Raw genomic sequence first — 21,837 nt, forward strand, 5'->3', positions numbered from 1 at the left:
CGCAGCAGCAGCAGCAGCCGCTGGCTCATTTCACACAGATCACAATGCCCTTCTTTTGCCATACATCAACTTCATATCGGCGGTGGCCACAATGCCAAGAACTCACACCCGCCAGATCCGAGTCAAAACACGCGCCAATATGTACGCGCTTGTGGCGGGCGTGTGGCGCATGCTGCATCTGTTGGCGCTTATTCTATGCAACTTATTCCCGCCCTAATCGCAGTCCATTCGTGTGCGAGGGAGGTGGAGAAGCATTGTCGACGACTCCGCATTGATCGGTGCGGAAACTTGACGCGAACGGCTTGGCCGTTGTTAGTATAATTTTAACCGTTGATAGTTTTGGACATTCTGCCGGGTACCACCGCTGTGGACGCTATCGTTTCTAAAGTTCCAATCCTAGGTACTACCGGTTCAGTGTTCGTTGGTGTTCAGTCTCGGAATTCGAAATTTTAATCTCAGAAATTGGGACCAGAGAAACAGTCGCAGAAAAGTGACCAAGTGCTCGTTGCAGTGAATGTGTAACGGATTATCTGTAGTGGATTTGTAACCGAAATTCATTGATTATATCTCAGCAAATTGTTCCAAGAAACCAACTGCCAACGATTTCGCAAAAAGGTGTACTGTGATATATGGGCTGCTCTTCAATATTTTGGCAGCTTGAGCCAACGTGTGCTACGTGCTTCTCGCCCTCGATGCAAACGGAACTCTGACTAAGGATTGATTGAGTCTCTTTTCTGTTACTTTTATAGTTGTTCATGATTCACGTGAGGAATATTCACTTGTCCAAACACGCGACGCAACTTATTTGCGTAATAAAATATGCCGAAACGTTGTTGTTTGAAAATCGAACTTATGAGTAGATTTATAATCCCAGTAGTGAATGCTCTTAAAAATCTGGATAATATGCAGACTGAGCTGTTCAAACTCATTGCGAAATTTAATTACTCACGATGAAAGGCGATTCCCAAATTTAGAATTTTTCGATAATCAGATTGTTTATCTCAATAGAGTGGATGTCTTCATCCTGAAAATTAAAAACTCATATCTGACAAACTACTTTCCATCAAAGACTCTACAAGGGAGTAATTGGTTAGCTGTTCATCCTGTTCTAGATATTTTTACTTATTTTTATCCTCAAAAGGAGGATATATCAGATATGTCTAGAGCTGCCCACAAACCGTCAAAGATTTTGCATGAAAAACAATCTGGGTTTTAACGTATTCCAGTCGGCTTTGTTTGGATTATTCAAAGCATGACTATTCTCCTAATTATTTCAAGGTAAGCCTAAATTTCACATTCTGGAACATCCTCAATTTTCAGGCGAAAATATACCTATCTGTTCGAGAAATGGATACCGGATAGATCGAAAATAGTTTCTCATTCAAGAATACGATGATCAGAAGTAATTCTTTTTCCACTAAGACAGCGATTACACTCTGTCCAACTTCTATAAGACTGATTTTGAACAAGATAGTGTCATCTATTGAATGCTTAGAATAAAGTATATTTAACGTCAATTTCGTTCAAAAGAGTCGTTTGTTTATTTATTGGGCTTAAGGCAGTTTCCAGTCTAGAAATTTAAAAAAAAAGGAAAATTCTTCATATTTCTGAAGTTTTGGCATTCAAGAATCTCTCTTAGAAAGGATTTTTCGAAAATCCCATGATTTACCATTTTAGTGATGCGGTATCTAATTCAGTACGGACAAAACAACTAGCTTCAACCGCGTTTTTTCTCGAAACTAGATTTTTTTTTTAAACGGGCCTACCTCAAACTGGCGATATTTCAAGTTCTACTGAACCGTTTTCTGTCGTTTCTATATGAAAAATTTTCAATTTTACGGTTTAAAAAAAAAGGGGAAATGTTCGATTTTTTTTTGGTTAAGTTTGGTCCATGGCATGACTTTTTTTTTGAATTTCCTAGCTTTATCAGCTTGTGACTATTCTAATTATGAATATTTTTATCCCGTTCAGTTTTTGTTTTATTGTTGAAAGATAGATAAACAAATAACGGATAGTAAAAAAACTCATTGTTTTATTTTCTCGGAGCTCCAAAAAACGTCCGTAATTTGTGCTTTACACTTTACACTTAAATATGTCAATTTCAGCTGTCCAGTTTTTATAAAACTATTTCAAAATTCATAAGTATTATCAATGAAAAATTCGAAACAATCGACCACCTTCCTCTTTGAGAGGAGGAAGGTATTCCAATCCATCATAATCCATCATCCATCATTGTTCGTCCCAAAAGCCTTCACATGCCAAATTTGGTTCCATTTGCTTGATTAGCTCTCGAGTTGTGCAGAAATTTTAGTTTCATTTATATGGTAGCCCCTTCCCCCTTCGAGAGGGGAGGAGTGTCGAGCCACCATAGAAAAATTTACTGTAACCTAAAACCCTCACATGCGAAATTTTGTTTCATTTGTTTTATTAGTTCTCGAATTATGCAAACAATTGTGTTTCATTTGCATGTTTTTTTTTTCGCTTTAGAAAGGGGTGTGAGTGTCGAACCACCGTAGAAACATTTATTGCCCTCTAAAACTTCCACATGCCAAATTTGATCCCATTTGCTTGATTAGTTCTCTAGTTATGCATGTTGGGTAGGGGCCAGAGAATGTTCGGGAAAAAATCGACCTTAAAATTTCAAAAAGTTACCCTATACAAAATGTTCACCACGTCGAAAACACACCCTATGTAAAATTTCAGCTTAATCGGACGAAACAGAGAGTGGCGTAAAGCGACCAAAGTTTGAGTTTTTTGCAAATCGAAAAATCACTCCAGGGGGTGATTTCGAATCAACATTCGCAGCAAGCTCCGAATGAAAAATCGAGATAACTATTTTATTGGCACCGAAAACATCGCCTCGTATTCCGAAAAAGTTTACCCAGAGTGTCGATTTTTGACAATTTTTTCGAAAACCCTGATTTCCTTAACCGTTTGAGTGCGGAGGAGCGCTCCTCTTGTTACTGCGGGGAGCACCTTTTAACATAAAATTTTGTCTTTCGGGAACATATTGGGGGTACAGATTGAAAATGTCTAGTCTATTGATTTTGGCACTTGAATGCTGAATCTTTAATAAATATACCCAAACTTATTCGCATTTTGGCATATTTTGCTCCGCACTCAAACGGTTAACCATCCACATCCCCCATGGGTAATTATTCAATTTAAAAAAAACTAAAACTCTGATTGCTTTGCGCCACTCTCCCTTAAATCCAATTAAGCCAATATTTTGCATACAGTGTTTTTTCGAGGTGGTGAACATTTTTTAAGGGGTAACTTCTTGAAATTCTGGATGACCTTTTTTGGGTTACCAACATTTATGTCGGGGATTCTGCGGCAGAATGTTTATTGCTAATTACATAGCGTAGTGAGGATTCCAGGATTTCAGAAATAGTTACTCCAGCTTGCTCTGAAATCATATTCTGCGCAGTATATTCTGTCAAATATATATATATCGGGAAAATGAAATCTAAAGATTCTTACTGAACATGTTTTCTTACTTGGTACTACTGTCAGTGGTTCTAATGTCAGTTTAGAGTGCGATCTGTCATTCAGTTTATTTACAGCGTCATTAAGAGAATGTTAACCGGTATTGTTTTGTGAAATCTGAGGGTCCATAATGTTATGTTTCCCTCACAGAATCATTGTTTAGATTATTTTCCATGAGTTATAAGAAATATCAGTGCTTTTAAACAGAAATTTTGCAAGTAATAGTCACCTTACAAAGCTGATATAAAACAGAGTTCACCAACCAGTGCGGGTGAAACCGGCACCCCATGGGGGTAACACCGGCACCCTCAATTTGTCAGAAAATATTCTTAACACCAGCTGAACCAGTTTGAATGTGGCAACCGCCAAATGGGAGGTATTACAATTCTAGTTGTCGCTATCGAATATGGTTCGAATCGCTCAACTGATTCCGGAGATATGGTCGGAACAAGCGCCGGCGAACATGGAATATGGAAAAGAAGAGAATTTGATATTAGGCAAATCTATAATGCGGCACCTCAAACCACACCACAATTCAATTACTTGTTCGATGGAATCTAGGTCCTAGTTTCAAGCTTACCACTTTTCACAAAACATGATCCTGTAATGTAGACATGGAGATTCCAAAGTCTTGCAAGCACGTTTGACGGAAACTCCACCAGCGATTGCCTCTGTTGCAAGAATGAGGTTGTCCTGGGATCAACTGGCACGATTTGATTTCCTTGGGAGCTGCGATGCATCTGAAATAGATGGAAAATATGTCCCAATAACCTTCAAATAAACGGAAATCATGCCGGGATTACTCCACTCAAAGGGTGACGGTCTTACCCCAACAGCATACATTTTTTAAGAAGACTATTTGTATTAATTTATCGCTTTAACTTAACTCATCTCGTTTCCCAATGATAGTTAACAATCCAAAAGACAAACTGTAGAACAACGAAAAAGGATTTGAAATCTCGTTCAAGAATAAAAGCTTAAACTCCACTACTGAAAAATTATATGTTAATATATGCGTTTATATGCGTTTATTTTGTTTAATATTATAACATTCGACGGATCACGGTGGGTTGGATTTGATTGAAAACGCCTAAAATAATAAATACTAACATGTACAGTGTTCAAAAACATAGTTAATTAGAGTTCAAGGGGTGCCGCCAGTTCTTACCCCCAGTTCCCCTATGAATGGTACGAGGCATTCAAAGGCGGTCGAGAGGAGAAGAACGATTTGCCACGTCAAGGACGATCAACCACCTCTTCAACTGATGAAAAATATCTACAAAATAAAAGGAATGGTGCTCGGAAATTGTCATTTAAGTAGATGGAGTGGCGTAGCGAGACCTTGGCGGTTGTCAAAAATGAAACCCCCCAAATAAAATTTTTTCTCAAGTCTTTGTTGGTTTTTAATGAAAAATCAAATTTATCGAACCCAGAAACTTATCTCAGGAAATACCACAGAAACGCAAACGATTAGCAACAAACTAATTTCAAAATTAGGAAGCATTCCTTGGAAGTCCCATAATTCCCTTTTTACACTTGACAAAACAATTAGAGGAACAAAGTGCGAAATTTTTTGGTGGTTTTTGCTGTAACTTCGTGAAAAATCAACGCAAGAAGATGCGATGTAGGTACATCACTTTAAAGCTTAAACATTCAAGTTTAGTAATAGTTTAGGAACGAAAGTTGTGATCCGTTCATTTCGAGGGTACACATAACATTTTGTGTTTCTGGAATAATTTACGATAAAGTGCTCCTCTAATTAACTCCAAACCGTTAAAACGTTTTATTCAATGAGAAACGTTCACAGGATACATTCGGCAAAAAAATTGCCTGCGAACATTCGAACTTACTGCAATATTAAAAACACTATAACAATCCTGTTTTTGGCACGTTTTTGAAAACGATGCAAAAAATTCAAATAACTTTTTTTCGTCGAAGTAACGGATCATCATTGTACATAATTTAGTGTTGTTTGCTGCCTTTCCATTTGCGGTGTGATAATCATTTAATGAATTTATCATTATCAAACACGAAGAGAAAATTTTTCATTCAATCAAAAATATATCTGTATTGAAAGACCCTACAGAAACGTTATAGGCTTTCAAACGAAAGTTGGTTGATAAGGTTAAATGAATTTGGCAAACAATTATGTTAGTCTACAAAATGATTTAAAAAAACGGAAAGAAATCGATTGTTAATTTCTTCCCGATATATTTGTCCACTACATCTACACACACCAAGATAAAAATACGTACGTATAATATTCCTAAAGTTTGAGCTATAAAATGATGCACATCCTGACTCCATGCGTTGATTTTCCACAAAATTGCAGCATTCAAGGATCGCCTAAAAATATCGACTTCGAACGCTGTTCCTCTTATTTTTCATCGAGTGTATTATTCATTCCCCATCAACTTATGTATGTAAAGCATCGCGAACATAAACTATCCATTATTTAGGTAGTATTCCAGTGTGTTTTAATTTTCCAAAGTGTTTTATTTCTCTAGTGCAAGCTGTATTCAAACGGTCTTTATCAAGACCCAAGTACCACATTTATCCAATTAATGAACTGTCAACATCGAGGTCACCAAAGGATCCGCCATTCCCATCAATGGTCAGAATCACCAAATGGTCTTTTTGATTAGACTGCTTCATGAACCTCTAGTAGAAGAAATTCGTGCAGTCGATCTGTTATTTGAGCTTTCGGCAGGATCTCACGAAACTTCAATAACTTTGAGCAGCCCATCGCTGTACGCATAAGTCTCCGTCGAGTTGGATCTATAAACCCAATGAATACGCATTTATATTTTACTTTCTTAACAAAACCGTGACCTGCTCCATTCGATCCTGACACGATTCGAACGATTGTGCAATGCACTCCATGAAATATCAACCGTTACTCTCAAGGTCGTGAAGGATCGTTACTCAAATCAGCAGCCTTTTCTACCCAAAACGAAAAAAACTTAAGGCAGAATCTATTTCATGGACCATGGTGAAATTTTGGACGTAGGAGTACGTCTTTATTTTCGCTAGACTTACTCAAATCCACTTGTTAATTTATTCCAAAATTTTTATACTACTCTAATTCTAAAAACTTGTTTGTGGAATACTAATCCATGCAACAAACGGCTCTTTTCACCATTTGGAATATAAGATTAGTAAAATCTACAAATTTCTGAACAATTACAAGAATCAATTAAAAAAAATTTTGAACTTTTACAGTCTTACGTTAAGCTTTGGTTGGTGCCCTTTGGGGCCCGCAAATACTAATCGAAGAATCCACAATATTCTTTGGATCGTTCCTCAATGAAACGAATTGGGTCATGTAAACTGTAAACTGTCAAAACCATTTTAGGTTTATGTGCATAATATGCGCTCCATGATACAAACTAGCTGAATTCAAACGGTTCTCTGCGTATACTTGAATTTTGTTGAATTACAGGCATTTCTGGACTAGGTTCATTAGGACTAGGACTAGAATGTAGGAAATCTAGATCAACATGTCAAAAGGGTCTATTTTCTTTGATCGATTCTCTTCATCTACATTCTCTTTCATCAATAACTCAGAAGTAACAGGATTTCCTGATGTGTTCGACGATAAGGAGTGTGAAAGGGGACCTCGTTTGTCAAATTACATGGCAAAACTGGAGCAAAATCTGTCTGAAAGGCCGTGTTTATCGAAAGAGAAAGTCGGTGAAGAGATTCGATCAAACAAGATAGACCCTTTTGACATGTTGATCTAGATATCAGTTAATGTGACTGTTATTGTATGTTTTTTTTATCAATGATCCAAGGTAAAAAAATGATTGGTTGACCATCTTGAGCAGTGTTGTTACCAGGGTTGCCAACTATAATTTGAAAAAATCAGGAAGAATGAAATAAAAAATCAGGATAAATGAGGATAGCTCATATTGGGTTGTCCGAAAAGTTAATGTCGATTTTTGGGAAAACAAAAACAAAAACTTCAGAGTATATCTTCCTTCGGGCGAAGACCGGATATGTAAAAGAATTAATAAGCATGGTATAAATCCTCGCATGAGCGGAAATGCTAGTGTTTCGCCTGACTTTATGCTCGTTTATATTTTTCCCGGAAAACTTACAGCATCACTACAGTCAATTGCAGAGAAATCAATATTCAAATTTGCACTGAATCATCCATATTTTGGAATAAATCTTCACTCAACAAATGAGAAAAGCATATCAGCAAAGGAAGACTTTTTCCTAATTTTTATGATATTTAGTACAGTTATAGATATATTTACCATAGTCCCATCATTAAAGTTTATTTTACTTAGAAATGTACTCCTACATTAATAACTCTGGGGATACATCTACATACACATTATGCCCAATAAAGCAATGTTGTTCCTCAAACATAATCTCGTTGTAATTTCATACATTCGTCAGACAATCTGGTTTCATGAAATTTTCTAGCGCTGCTTTGGGAAGCCACAAAACAATTGAGAGTAGGAATAAAAAAAAGTTAAGTACACAGTTTAACTTAATGTAAGTGCGAACCGGAGAACTATCATGACAGAAAACTTTGGAAAACTATCATGAACTCAAACTTACGTGGGAAATTCCAATGCACAATTCACAGTTGGTAAGCGGGCGCGTCATTCCTCTTATCTTGGCATTTGTTACGATCCACACCGGCAGTGAGAAATAGGTGGATAAATTTTGAAGTCGGAGCTGACCATTTCTACCCTCATGTTAAAACCAACATTTGCTGCGCATAACGCATTTCATGTGGTTAACCCTATTATTTTTTATTATGTGTCTCATATTCATTTGTGAAGTGTGTGCATCCAAATGGGCTTGCGGTATTGACATAATAATAACTTATTATTATGCGTTAATGAATTCTCTCCATCAAATCCGTCGATGGCTCTCCATCGGTTTTGTATTGAAATTTGATGAGATTATTTGCGCTACTTGAGGTGGGGTGATTGATGGCATAATATTTACATGTGCGGCCCCAAGTATCTTTCTGTGTTGAGATATCACTTCGGGACAGTTCACTTGTTGATGCTTGTCATTAAAAAATGATTTGACATCAGCAAATTATTCCGATGTCAGTTCATTAAGGAAAAATAACATGAACAAACATGGTGTACGATTCCATCCCGGTGGCGAATGTTATGATCTGTGCCATACAAGAAGCCATAGTGTGGAGCGAAGGTGGCTAACATTAAAACCAGAAGTGATTTTGCGCATTTCTACTGCGAAATGCACCTTTCTTCTGGAAGGCCCATTCAAACTCAAAGACCCTGGCAGCAAAGCTGCTCCAGGTGCAGAAATAATTATTATTGATAATCTGAAAGCGAGTGGGCAACGTTTGAATCGCCCACGTAAAGCTGCAGCATGATTTGCCTTTCTGGTCGGAACATGGAACATATAGAATTATTACTAACTGCGATGCAATTACGTTTATAGGTCTTGCCGCGAAATGTGACTTTCGATAGAGGAACAGAATGTGGGCGTGAATAGGGTGAAAAATAATTATGTTGACGGTGGTAATCATGAAAAGTGAAACATAACAATTGCATCGATCCGCGGAATAAATGGGGCAGTTGGTTGGCTTGATGGTTTGCTGACGAACTATTTTTGCGTTTTTTCATCAAAATTATCTTTCGAAAAACAATCTAGCAAATGAATTTATAAATTCCGATATAAATAGCTGAGAAGGTGTTAGTCAACATGCGAGAACAATTGCGACCAATAGTTTGGGTGAGTATGTTCTTCATTACTTATTGTATATTCCATTAGTTATTTATGAGATTGGTTAACTTCTGCACCTCCAGTATATCCAATCGGGCTAACTTAGCAGCCGGTCTTCGTAGCACATTATCTGTCATCCAGGCCTGATCAATACGTCATCTTTGCTCTTAACGACGAGAAAAACACGACCTCTGATCCATCCGTTTCAGTTTCTTCTCAACAAGTGTCAGAAGATCTCTCAAACTGATAAGCAAAATAAAGGGCCCACCCCAATTTTTTTAAATTTTTTTTTCATTTAATTTGTTTAAATTAAAATAAAAACACTGCAATCCATTTTGGTATCGTATTTATTATACTTATTTATATATTCTTATGGAATATCGAGACAAAAATAATTTTACTTAAAGAAACAAAAAATCAATTTGTATTGAAAAAAAACTGTCACAATAAAAATGCCCACTTCGATAATCGATATGATTGGGATAAGTATACATCGGAAGATCACTTGATTTGATGTTTTGATATTTTGATATGTTTCGGAACAAACGGTTCTACCTGGTGTATTTGCACACGTATTCGCTTTTGATTCAGGTGAGAGAATTTAGAACGTAGTAATTTCTAAAGGAATTCATTTGTGTATCTAAAAATGGGTGGTTCGTGATATACAAAACGGTTAATCGCACCAGGCAATCGCTAGGCAGCGACCGAGAAAATTTTTCTGAAATTAAAAACGTTCTGATTAGTAGTGGATCGCCCGGGCAGGAAGCACAGGAAGCACAAAATGGATGCGAAAACGAGCACCAAGATCATGTGCGAAGTCAAGAAGAACCCGAAGGTAACTGTCCGCGAGATCCAGGAAACCCTCCAGCTATAAGTTTCCGGTCGAACTGTTCGTCGCCGCCTCGTAGCACAGAAGTTTAATAGCAAAAAACCTTATATGGAAGAGCCCATTTATCAACAATGCAAACTAATCCAAACGGCTTAACTTTGCTAAGAAGCACAATGATATACCTCTAGAGTTCTGGGAAACGTTTCTCTGGACGGACGAATCAAAATTCTCACTTCCCACCACCTCTTTCTACCCTTTTGTTCTGCCAGGCACTGTATTCCCTTGACACATCCCGTTTCAACCTCTCTGATTCCGCTCATTTCGCACTTTACTCAGCGTCAACTCGTTTCCGAAACTTTGAACTTTAAAACTTTTAAACTTTGGGCATCTAGGTATTTAAATGAAAGGCATAGTCCTACGTGAGAAAGTAAATAAACGGAAGAAATTCACTTTATTTTGCCTATTAGCTTCAATGGCTTCCAATCCGCGAACCACTCCGTTTACCTGGTGATCATAGAAGGGTGCCCCATGATCCACCTGTATCAGCCATCTCCAAGGATGGAAATTATGCGATCATGATTCGATCCATGATTAATCACAAACTGCACAGATCGCGATCTGTACAAGCTGCGACCAACATTTCTCCTCTCCCTTCCCAACAGAATGATGTTCTCTTGGTTATTCTGAGTTTATTAATAGATCGCATCAACGGGTCTAGATAGAAGAAACGAAAGACTCCTTCCACTCGGATTGTGTGCAAATCGCAGCAGTAATTTGCTTCGCGGAGGCAAGTGTTTTTACAGTATACGATTCTCAGTATCTCGCCTCTCCGCTCAGCTTAGCTTGCCACAATCCGAATGTTACCGAATGTAAAATTGACTCTCAGAGAGCGTCTTTGCATGCGTGACGGGAGACGGGTGTGAAGCAAACCGCACTCGTCATCAGCCGCTCGTTTCGGCAACTGCGATGTAATGCTCAGATCATAAATGTTCGTCAGTAGTAAACAGTCCGAACAATATCTGATCCCCAGCTTCGCCAGCTGAGATTAATCGTTTGTAGCGTGCACTTACGATAAACCTTCAATCGTATGAGCAAAGCTTTGGGAGTGGAGACAGTAATGATTCCACTGCCACACCGCTTTTGTGAGATTTTGGCAGTTCTCCATTTATAGTGTTCTCTATGTGTAAGCATGAAGAAAACGAAAGCATCGCTCGTTGCCGGTGACGTACATCTGACTAGTGATATATACCTATTCATTGATCGCTCGAGGCGATTTTTTTCCATCACTGGCCATCTCTTGATACAACTTCCAAAACATGGTTCCAACAGCATTCGGTTGTAGTAGATCCCGTGGTGGTTGTTCGAATCCGTTAGAATTGAGCAATAGGAAGTGATTCAGATTTTTAGAGCTCCGCGGCTCCAATGCGATGATCGTTAGTGGCCTGGAGGTTACCACTTTCACGTCTTATCAACCGTCGTCGTCGAAACGTTGGCAATCCATCTTTTCATGAGACTCCGACGAACTCGTACCATCATGGGCTTGACGTAATCTAAGTCCACGAATGTCGTCGTCGAGTTTCTTGCCGAAACCTGGATCTATAATTTCCATCGGATTAGATTCTCTCTGGATTTTACATAGTGTGGGATCTAGCAATTCCCATGTTCCAACAATTTCGACCAACTAGACTCGAAGTTTATTCTTAGCTTTAACGAAATCAGCAGGTTGCGTGGAGTTTTTTGACGATCCACTTCTCCACTCATTGGCGTCATCTGCAACGTTTCTCATTCCAAACACACTGGAAGAGTTGCTAGTTACGCGAAAGAATCGATTAAATTTAACATTCGGTTAATCGAATCTGTTGAAAATAATTGAGTCTTGTCTATTTCAGTTGAAAGGGGCTGGAACAAGTATTCAAAAGAAGCACTGTCTCATCTTGTTGTTTGAAACCTGGATTTTGCTGCAATAACTGATAATCTGGACTGGAAAGCAGCTGTTCTAACTGATATCTTGAAAGTGTGTACCAAAAGCTTAGTTTTTGAGCAACAAATCAATTTCAATAATTCGAACAGCTGGTACTCTTTATCACTCTTGCGTCTCAAACCTAAATGAGATAAAATGTACTCAAAGTTTTGTAGAAGTAACATCGAGAACGATTGAAAGAAGTACACCTGCGCGCGGAATATATATTTGCAAGCCTTGAAAAAGGCTAGATGTGAATATATACCGAGAATAATCGATCAACATCAGAATGACAGCAAGGAGTTATGGAAAATATTGAAAAGTTTACTCAACACTAAACATAGTTTGTCGTGGTCCATAGCTTTCAAAAATTTAGAAGAACATTCAGAACGGAAATATTCAACAGTTATTTCGTGAGCAGTGTTCAACTGATTAATCAAAGTATTGAATTGGTCAGTGAACCCCACGAGATGATACAACCGTTAAATAACAATTATAGATTAGATGGTTTTCTACTCATCACATTTACAGAGTTGAAAGATATTTGTTTTCTTTGCATAAATTGGCTGGTATCGACAATGTCAACGCAAAAGTGATACAAGATTGTTACTGAACACGATTTGCTGGGTCTAATCAATTAATCATTGCAAACTGGGCACGTGTCTAAAGTTTGGAAAGAATCTCTTGTGGATCCCATCCCCAAAGATAACGGAACGGATAGAGCCGAAGAGTATCGCCCTAACAACATGTTGCATATATTGAAAAAAATCTAGAACTTGTTGTGAAAGGCCAGCTAATGAAATTTATTGACAATAATAATTTGTTGATACCGGAACAGTCGGGATATCGAAACGAACACTCTTGTGAGCCCGCACTAAATCTGCACCCAAAATTGATTTTAGTTCATGTTTTGTCATCCTGATTTATTACATTAAACGAACCTAATAATAACAGATAATAACAAGAAACTCTCAAATACTGGTAAGCATTTGTAGAATATACAGTTATACCTCGATATAAGGCAACTTTATTTTTTTTCTCGTTACGTTATATCGAGTTACGTAGTATCGAAGCAAAAAAATGTTTTTATTGATGCAAAACTGTTCATGATCACTCAAAAATGCGCAAAAACTAATTTTCTATCACCTAGTAGTATTTATAAGCCTTTGTTATGCCCATTTAGGATAATTTTCGTAGACAAACATGATCAGTTTTAAGTAAAGGAAAAGGTTTGAAAAAAATTAAGTTTTGTGTATGAAGCGAATAAAGGATTACATACTAGTTTTTATTTCACACATTTTTACATAAAAATAATGAACTATGAATAAATTTCCCGTTTCCGTGGATATCCTTTAATAGAGATTTAAGTTTTCTGCAAGTAATCTTTAATCGGGGTTTTAAGGATTCAACTACTTCGGAGAAAATCAGAATTACAACCTTTTTAGACCCGAGAATCAAGTCAGACTATTTAGGAGTTCTAGAAACGTAAACAGTCTTGCTGACAATGTTATTGGAGTACATAATCTTGCGACGAATCTTCTGAGAGTAACAGCTCATCGTCGTCTTCAAGACCTGTAAAAGAAACAAAAGAGACGAAACTGAATCAAACCTTATACACGAAACTCACACAACACCTTTTAGGACTGTTTCAACGAAGTGGCAAATGAAAATAAGAGTCGCATTCAGGGAAAAAACCCGTTGCTAACGAACTCGTCTAAATTTGAATCACATTTGCAATCGCTTCTAAGTTTGATAGTCATTAAAATCTGAGCAGTCAAACGGAGGCAAGGATTGCTAGAGTTTATCTGTCAGCACCTTGCAGTAGTATTACAGCGAAAATTGTTCTCTGAAGTTAACCTGGTTTACGAAGCAATGCTGAATCGGTTGTCCTCATCAACTTTCGAAAATTTATTATTTATTCATCATAATAATAACCACTGGGTAATTTTGAGTACTGTTCATAAATTAATGTTATGAGTAAATATTAATTTATTGAACAAAAACTGGCATTTCAGTAATCAAACCTTATTTTTAATTATGGATAAATGGATTTGTTATGCTATGCTAGCTAGCGTATGAGTTATTTTGTTATGATTTATGTTGTTTTTTTTATCTTCGCTTATTTTTTGTCGGTCTATTTCCGCCACTTCAGTGCCAATCACCGACATCAGGGAGGCGACTACGCCTGTTCCTACCTATCAAACTCAACAACTCATAAGTCGGGCCAACATCTTTTACTTTCCCTCCAAAAGAAGACGTAACCAGAGATTTTTCGCCTCAGAAAATCCCAACGACGCCAGCTGGGAACCCATGTCGATCGGATTGTGAGGCTGTTACGCTAACCACACAACCACTGGCGCCGTCCGTTATTTATGTTGTGTTAATGAGAAACTGTGTTTTTTCTCCAACATCCGGTATTCAGCCGGACAGCAAATATTAGCCGCTGGTTTTACGTATTTATGATATCAACTTGTTCGCGGATGACACTGTTCTGTACATCTCAGCTAAGGAGTTAAATGAAATTGCAGAGCTCTTAAACGAAGATCTTCATTCTCTCGCTTGGTGGTTGAAATTTAAACAATTGAAGTGAAATGTTAGTAAGACAAAATACATTCTCATTTCTTCAGCAAACTCCAGATTCAAAGGTAATTTTGAAATCGTTGGTGAGACAAAAAAATTAAATATCTGGGGGTAGTTATTGATGACATTAACTTTTAATTTTAAAAGTCTCAAATTGATAATGTCATCAAGATAGCTAGGAAGTACGGCGTGTGAAGAATGAGTTAAACGAATTTAAAAACGCAATTAGTAAAGCCAAACTATATAAATCACTCGTGTCACCACATATAAACTTTTGTTCATCCATCTAGTTTCTTGTAAATAATACACAACTATTGAGATTGCAGCGATTACAAACTAAAATCATGCGATTATTTTCAATATATCATAGGTACACTTTATCTGTCGTAATGTTGAACGCTCTACAGTGGTTATCTGTAAAGCTAAGGATTTATTACTCGACAATGGAGTTAATCTGTTAAATTTTCAATGATATGCTGCCTCGATACTTGTGTTATCGAATTGAACGCGGAAGTGATTTGCATAGATATAATACAAGAATCGCGATTGATTCAAGAACACCTAACTTTTTATTTGACAGTTTCCAAAATTCACTATTGTATAAAGGATAAAATTTCTTCGATTCGAGCGGCAACAAAGGCTGAATTTAAAAACTTGTGTGTGACATCTGTGTTGTGAACTTGTAGAATTGCTTGAATGTTTCTATGTTTGCATAAGCTATCATATTCGTACTGATGATGATGGATTTTTTTTGCACTACTGTTGTTGTAAATTAGATTTAAAAAAAGATATATACATGAGTAGTCTACAAAAGCTTGAGCAACGCGCGTTTCGGTAGACATACATAACTTGATTTTTAACACTGGCGAAAACCGGTATACCGCCGCAGATCTCAGTGTAAGTATCTAGTGGAATCTTGAGGATATCGGATTCGATACCCGATCAGTCAAGAATCTTCCCGGGTTGGAAATTTGCTTGACATACCTTGGGATTACGTTTTAATTTTAATAACATTAAACAATGATGACAGTTTATGTCTGCAAAAGAACCAGTCGGTTTCATTTTGCATACTGGTTCATGATGTGCTTTGTTAAATTTTAGGAATTATCTTAATGATAAATCGTCCTGCTCAAACCAAACCAAAAAGTCACAGGAGGGTTGTGTCCGAGACACTACCACATAGTTGACGTAGGATTCCATTAGGCTATCTATTGATTTCGGATATGTTTGAAGAATTATATCGTTGAACTCTTTCATAATGATTTGGTGGCCCTGAAAAGGGCCGTTTTGTTTGGTTGTTGGGTATTGTTTGTTCACTCCAGCAGTGTTTAACGAGTGATGATGGCAGAAGGATGGTAACAGTCGTTGGATGGTGCGTATCAGATAAAACATACCGAAGTGGAACGAAATATGATGAAAACCACCCTCTGTGATCCTAGACGAGATGCCTTCTGTGCTATGTATGGATGAAATGAAGAAAAAAACTCACCAATGTAATTTAAGATAATTACCAATACCGAACACAATTATCAATTTTTCTCATCAGTAAAAACATGTCACTTTAATATAGAGAAAACATATTTGAAATGGAAAAAGGTAATTTTCTTTCTGAGTGTGTATTCAACTCATTGCGAATTTTAATTGGACTAACAACACCTAATATTATATGTAGAGCATATGGGAAATCACTTTTTCTTCACTTGTCCAATTTTTCTCGCCGTATAAACTTTTCTTGTGTGGAAATGAACACAACAAAACAGACAGCTTAAAACAAAAGACCCGTTCTCGAGCGGAAACACACCTTGGTTTTTATTTATGAAAATTTAAATAAATCGTTTCATATATCAAGTAATTATTAACATAACTGCTGCCATATACAATTTTACAATTACACTTTTGCTAAATTATTCACATTACACAATCGGTCATTGATATGAAGTTTCAAGAAGCAACCAACATTAAAGTTCCAAATTTAAATTTTATTTGCTAGAATTAATCGTATCACTCCCCTTACTTGCAATATAAAAATGCCCCCAACTTGCAATTATTTGCAATGCCGATTTCCCCCAGGCAGCATGGTTTTGATGTCTCGGTTAGGGACCCGCCGCATTTGTCGTCAATTTCGACCAATCAGAAGTGAGTATTTCTGTTAGGATATAGGTTGAGATTTTCCAATCGTTCGATAGTTAGTTTCATGACATATATTATTTTTTTCAATATAAAAAATTGTTATGGAGTGCCGAAATCGATTGACGCAAAAATTTCATTAATCCATCATGAAATGACTGAGCAATAAGCGTTTGAAATTAGACAATTTTCACGATGTACTCGATTTTCGATTTTCAATATGTTCCCGAAAGACGTAATCCTACGTCAAAAAGTTTGAAGACGAAGAGTTAGAGACATTAATCGATCCAGATTCGAGTCAAACGAAAACAGAGCTTGCATTGGGAGTAACTTGACGAGCTATTTCTAAACGACTCCAAGGCATAAAATAAAACCAAAAGCAAGGAAATTTTGTTCCATACGATTTGAAAACGAGAGATGTCGAATGGCAAAAACATTGATTAAATTACAGAAAAATAATTTCCTCGAATTAAATATCATACCCGTTGTCACACTCAATGCAAATCTTTTGTTTATTCAATTTTACGAGCAACGCAAATAAAACAATTCATTCGCTGCCATTGGATATTACTCTTCAAATTCGGAAACGTTGCTATCTTTTTATAAACCGGCGCTAACGTCATGTATCCCAAAGAAAGCTTTCGGTAAGGTTGGGAATTCCAACAAAACTGGTCCGGATTCCAAATACTATCCGGTACGTTTAGTAGTTGATTCCAGAATCGGAATGAGAAGCTAAATGCCACCACAATAATCCGTACCCGGAAACTCTTCTCGTAAATGTTCACTAAATTGTGTTTCATTGAAATGGATGGACGAAAAACACGAACAACAACGCACTGTCGGTGAAGAAATTTCTAGCCAATAAGGGCATTCCAGTGCTCGAACATGCCCCGTACTAGCCAGATCTAGCCCCATGCGACTTTTTTCTATTCCCCAAGATCAAATCCGTGTTGAAAGGTACCCGATTTCAGTCCGTAGAAGAGGCGAAAGAAAAAGCGACGCGGTTTTTGAACACCATCACAAAAGAAGAATTTCAGCACTGCTTCGAACAATGGAAAATACGTATGGGAAGGTGTGTGAGGAGCCAAGGGGAGTATATTGTTGAACCGTAATTTTTCAAATATAACCCTTTTTCGTAACCATATTTAATAGCCATACCTCGCACAAGAAAAAGTGTATTCAGAAGCATCCTTTTGTAATTTCTAGAAAAGCACAGTTTGTTTAGGCCTTGTCCTGTCATTCAACTCAAAATGTGTTGAGCTGGTATGGCGCTGAAAAGTTTTGTGCTAAAAAAGATTAATCTACCAAAAGTCCTATTAAATTTAGCTATCATGAGGACAACAAATCGTAAACATTCCAAAATTATTAAAAATAAGTTGAAGAATGTTTGGATGATTACTATTGAAATCCGGTGGAAACGTGAAATTTTGTTGTTGCAATAGGTGGGGTGAGAAGAATAAAAATGCGGGCAATCGGAAATGGTAGCGAATAAATAAAGCGCCTCATCATGAATTAGTAGTACCTTATTTCACTTCGTTAAAAAAATATTTTCTTTCTATACTCTACGATATAACGCGTCTACAACTACCTAATGAAACTACTTCATTTCTTTCCAGATAAACGTTGTCACTGTAACATTAAGATTCCATAAATGACACATCGAAACTAACCAACTTATGACTAATTACCGCTCACATTACTCTTTCCAGAAATTCTACTCAACATCTCTCTTCGGTGCACTACTTATGCTCTTACCACCCAACTATGTCATGCCCATTGAAACCCCGGAACCAGCGGCCTTGCTACGGCCTCGTGACATCAATCCACATCCTTATGACAATGCGTACGATGGGGTCAGCATTTTCGACAAGAGCGTGATAGTAAACAGCGGCAAATTAAACGAAAACCTCTTTAAGTATGATCTTTTGTAACACAAATGGTGCAGCCCATTAATCAGGCTAATGATGTTATTCTGAATTCCATTTTTGTTTCTTTCTCGTCTCTAGCCAAAGTCCCATCCAGTTCCCGCGGCTTGTAACGACCGCCGCGATGAATGCATTGCCCCATCCGTACGAGAAATTTGCGCTGAAAGAGCGTCTCGCGAAAACCGAGCGTTTTTCCGGGCCGGATAATCAAATAGTGAAACCGGCATATAGAGCCCTCGCCAAGTACGCGGCAAGGGTTTTGAATCAACACGCAGGTAGACAGTATGATGACGGCGAGACTGATAGTTATAATGTAAGTGTTTGTAATAGTTGAACTCGGTTGAGTTGGTAGATTACACGTTTAAATTTTTAGGATGCATCGGATCAGAAAAAACACTACGTTTTCTCCTACTCAGTCAAAGACGCAGCATCTGGAGATGATTTCTCGCATACACAACAACAGCAGGTTAATGGTGCTGTGAAAGGAAGCTACAAAGTTCAACTACCAGATGGACGAATGCAGATAGTCAAATATGTGGCGGACAATAATGGTTATCGAGCGGATGTAACCTATGAGAATGATCACAACCTCAATGTAATCAAACACGTGAATCCAACGCAGGCTGTTGTTCAGGTGCCAGTGGCCGCAGTGCCCGTAACGTCTCCTCTGGCATCAGCACAGCCGATCTATAACTACTACAAAAATCTCCAGCAGCGCCAACAACTCGCCCATCAGCAGGCGACAATTCAACAACAGCAACTTCAGAATCCTATTTACTATGCACGAACAACTCCAACCCAAATCCCCGCTCCATATTACCCATCCCGTTTGCAAGTTAATGGTGTAAAAATTCATAGCTACAACACCGCTCCACATGCCAATTCATTAGTTCAAGCTACCATCCCCCCATCGTCTAGGGGATATATAACCTACCAAACTCCGGCGAATCTGGCTTACGTATCATCCACCCCCAATCCTGTTCAGATTCAATCGAACACGCTAGCACAAGCCGGTCTCGTACCGGTGGTTGTGACCACTGCTCATCCCTCATTAGTTTACAGGGACATCAACATAAACCCAACAGTCCCGTCCCCACGAAGAACTACGATATACACCCCGCCAACTCCCGTGGAACAGAGCCAACCTGCGTATGATTACGATTATGTTCAAATTCCGGCCAGCAACCACGTGTACAAGAGAAACAGTGAAAAGGACAGCCAGGTGATTACGAGTTCCAAACAGATGAAGCCCTCCAAGCTGGCGATGAAGTGACGTGGAGTACGATGTATCCCAAGAATAGCAAAATATAGTTATAATTCGAATCCGGACGAGCTGTGTTATCATTCATCATTTTCAGTCTGATTCTCAAGCACTTTTCATTTACAAATGTGGTACCTGTTGTATATTTAGAATTTCGAAGTAATAAACTAATTAAAACATTGTTGGTTTGATGATTCGTCCGATAGACGCATTCAAAGTCATGCAGAGTATATTTAATCGAAGTGACATCAATTTTCTTTGCGATAATTACACGCAGGGGAAGCATGCCCTAATCCAACCGGGGCCCTGAATCGACTACCCCTTGGATCTCAGGAATGGCTATCTACCGAGTTTTTAGTAGTGTCAAATGAAAGAATTTGGAATTTTGTTATGTGGTGACTTTTTTCCTGCTCTTCTCCATTCATATGTTTTAGCGCCATTTTGTGTTATCAGTGTTTCAGAGGAGGGAAAAATAGATTTTTGACCGGTATGGAAAATGAGTTACACGTTCTTTTAGAAGGTGAAAAATTACAAAACTAGGCAATCCCGATTGCTTATGGTCTGATAAACAAAATAAGCTATATACATTGAATCAACCTTTTGCCTTTAGTAAACGGCATTCGGTTATTTGAAAAAAGTCGGGTTGGTCCTGTACCAACTCCCAAAAGGTGTTCCTATACCGACCCCTAAATAGTGTTCTTAAACCGACCCCCTCTTTGTCGGCCATATTACTCGCTTAAAGCAACGGCATACAAAATAAGGCAATACATTCCTGATAGCTAACAAGTTTCACCAGCTTGATAGTGATGGCGTCACTATAATCTAGCTCCATTTATCCAAACATAACAGATGAAAAATCTTTTTTCCGTATAACATGAGCGCGTAGAATAAATCAGAAAATGTCGAATTAAGCCATAGCCAATGATCATATAGAGCTCCAAACAACGGTGTAAACTAATTGTTTACCGTGTATGTTGAAGGGATCGATAACAACGACATCATATTTTCGGAGTGAATCACCTCGCGTGTATGTGTACCATGATTATAATGAGCTGTCAAACAGTAAAAGAGTTTTGTTACATCACAAGTAAACATCCTGTGTTTCAGATTTTTATCAGGGAAAAAGTAATTAAAAGTGAGTAAACATTATTTTCTAACGATGATTGACCGTATATTTTTAGATATGGGACGAACATTCAAGCCAAAAATCCAAAAACGAGATCCGGCAATACTTCGTTCGGCGGTTAACACGTTGACTGCCTCGTCAGTCAGCGGTGACTGACACCGAGTTTTCGCTCCGGTGACTGACAGTATAACACATGATAATAAAGGTAACTAATAAAAGCATATGAGCTTATGAGCATTCCCTTTCGAACAAAAATACCTTAAACTACGATAAGGAACGATGGCCCTAATACGTTTAAAAATTTCCATAGAGTCGCTATGAAACCGTGGCACTCAACGTGTTAAAGCAATGAAATCCGGATGGTCACGCAGCCGTACGTAAGTTTGGAATTCCGTGATAAACTTTATTATTACATCGAACGAATAATGAAAATGGAACGCCGAACGAGGAGGAACGAGTCGTGGGACAGTCGAACGATCAGTTGGACAATATTGAAATTGCGGAGAGAGGCCACAGAATGGTAAATACAGTCCGTGTTATATCTCGTTGTGGTCGGAAGCAGAACGGGCAAATCACATCTGCTGAGCGTGGACCATTGGTGACACCTTTTCAAGCTGTATCGGTAACTGGAATGCGTGCACCGTCGTATTTTGTGTTCCCATGCGTACGTTTCAAAGAGTGTTTTTTAAATGGTGGTCCGTCAGGTTCAACTGGAGCAGCAAATCCGAGTGGATAGATTAATGTGGAGCTATTTGTAGAATTTTTGGACATATTCAAAGATATCGATTTTATTTCGTGTACCACAACCGATCGAGCTGA

At 37.9% G+C, this 21,837-nt stretch overlaps 1 protein-coding gene across 6 annotated transcripts; it reads left to right on the forward strand.

Moving 5' to 3' along the window:
- Positions 1 to 281: 281 nt before the first annotated feature.
- Positions 282 to 20,046, forward strand: LOC129770879 (uncharacterized). Of its 6 annotated transcripts, none has more exons than XM_055774030.1 (5): positions 282 to 400; positions 9,139 to 9,219; positions 18,416 to 18,621; positions 18,713 to 18,944; positions 19,005 to 20,046. In XM_055774030.1, exons 2-5 carry the CDS (start codon positions 9,190 to 9,192, stop codon positions 19,902 to 19,904), a joined length of 1,368 nt encoding a protein of 455 aa, XP_055630005.1. In that variant the 5' UTR covers positions 282 to 400; positions 9,139 to 9,189; the 3' UTR covers positions 19,905 to 20,046. The 6 variants fall into 6 exon arrangements, with proteins under 6 accessions (XP_055630005.1, XP_055630010.1, XP_055630007.1 ...); XM_055774035.1 differs by having other exon boundaries at positions 293 to 311; XM_055774032.1 differs by having other exon boundaries at positions 383 to 518.
- Positions 20,047 to 21,837: the final 1,791 nt, after the last annotated feature.

The sequence above is a fragment of the Toxorhynchites rutilus genome, chromosome 2 (genome assembly GCF_029784135.1).
Source record: "Toxorhynchites rutilus septentrionalis strain SRP chromosome 2, ASM2978413v1, whole genome shotgun sequence".
Taxonomy (NCBI): domain Eukaryota; kingdom Metazoa; phylum Arthropoda; class Insecta; order Diptera; family Culicidae; genus Toxorhynchites; species Toxorhynchites rutilus.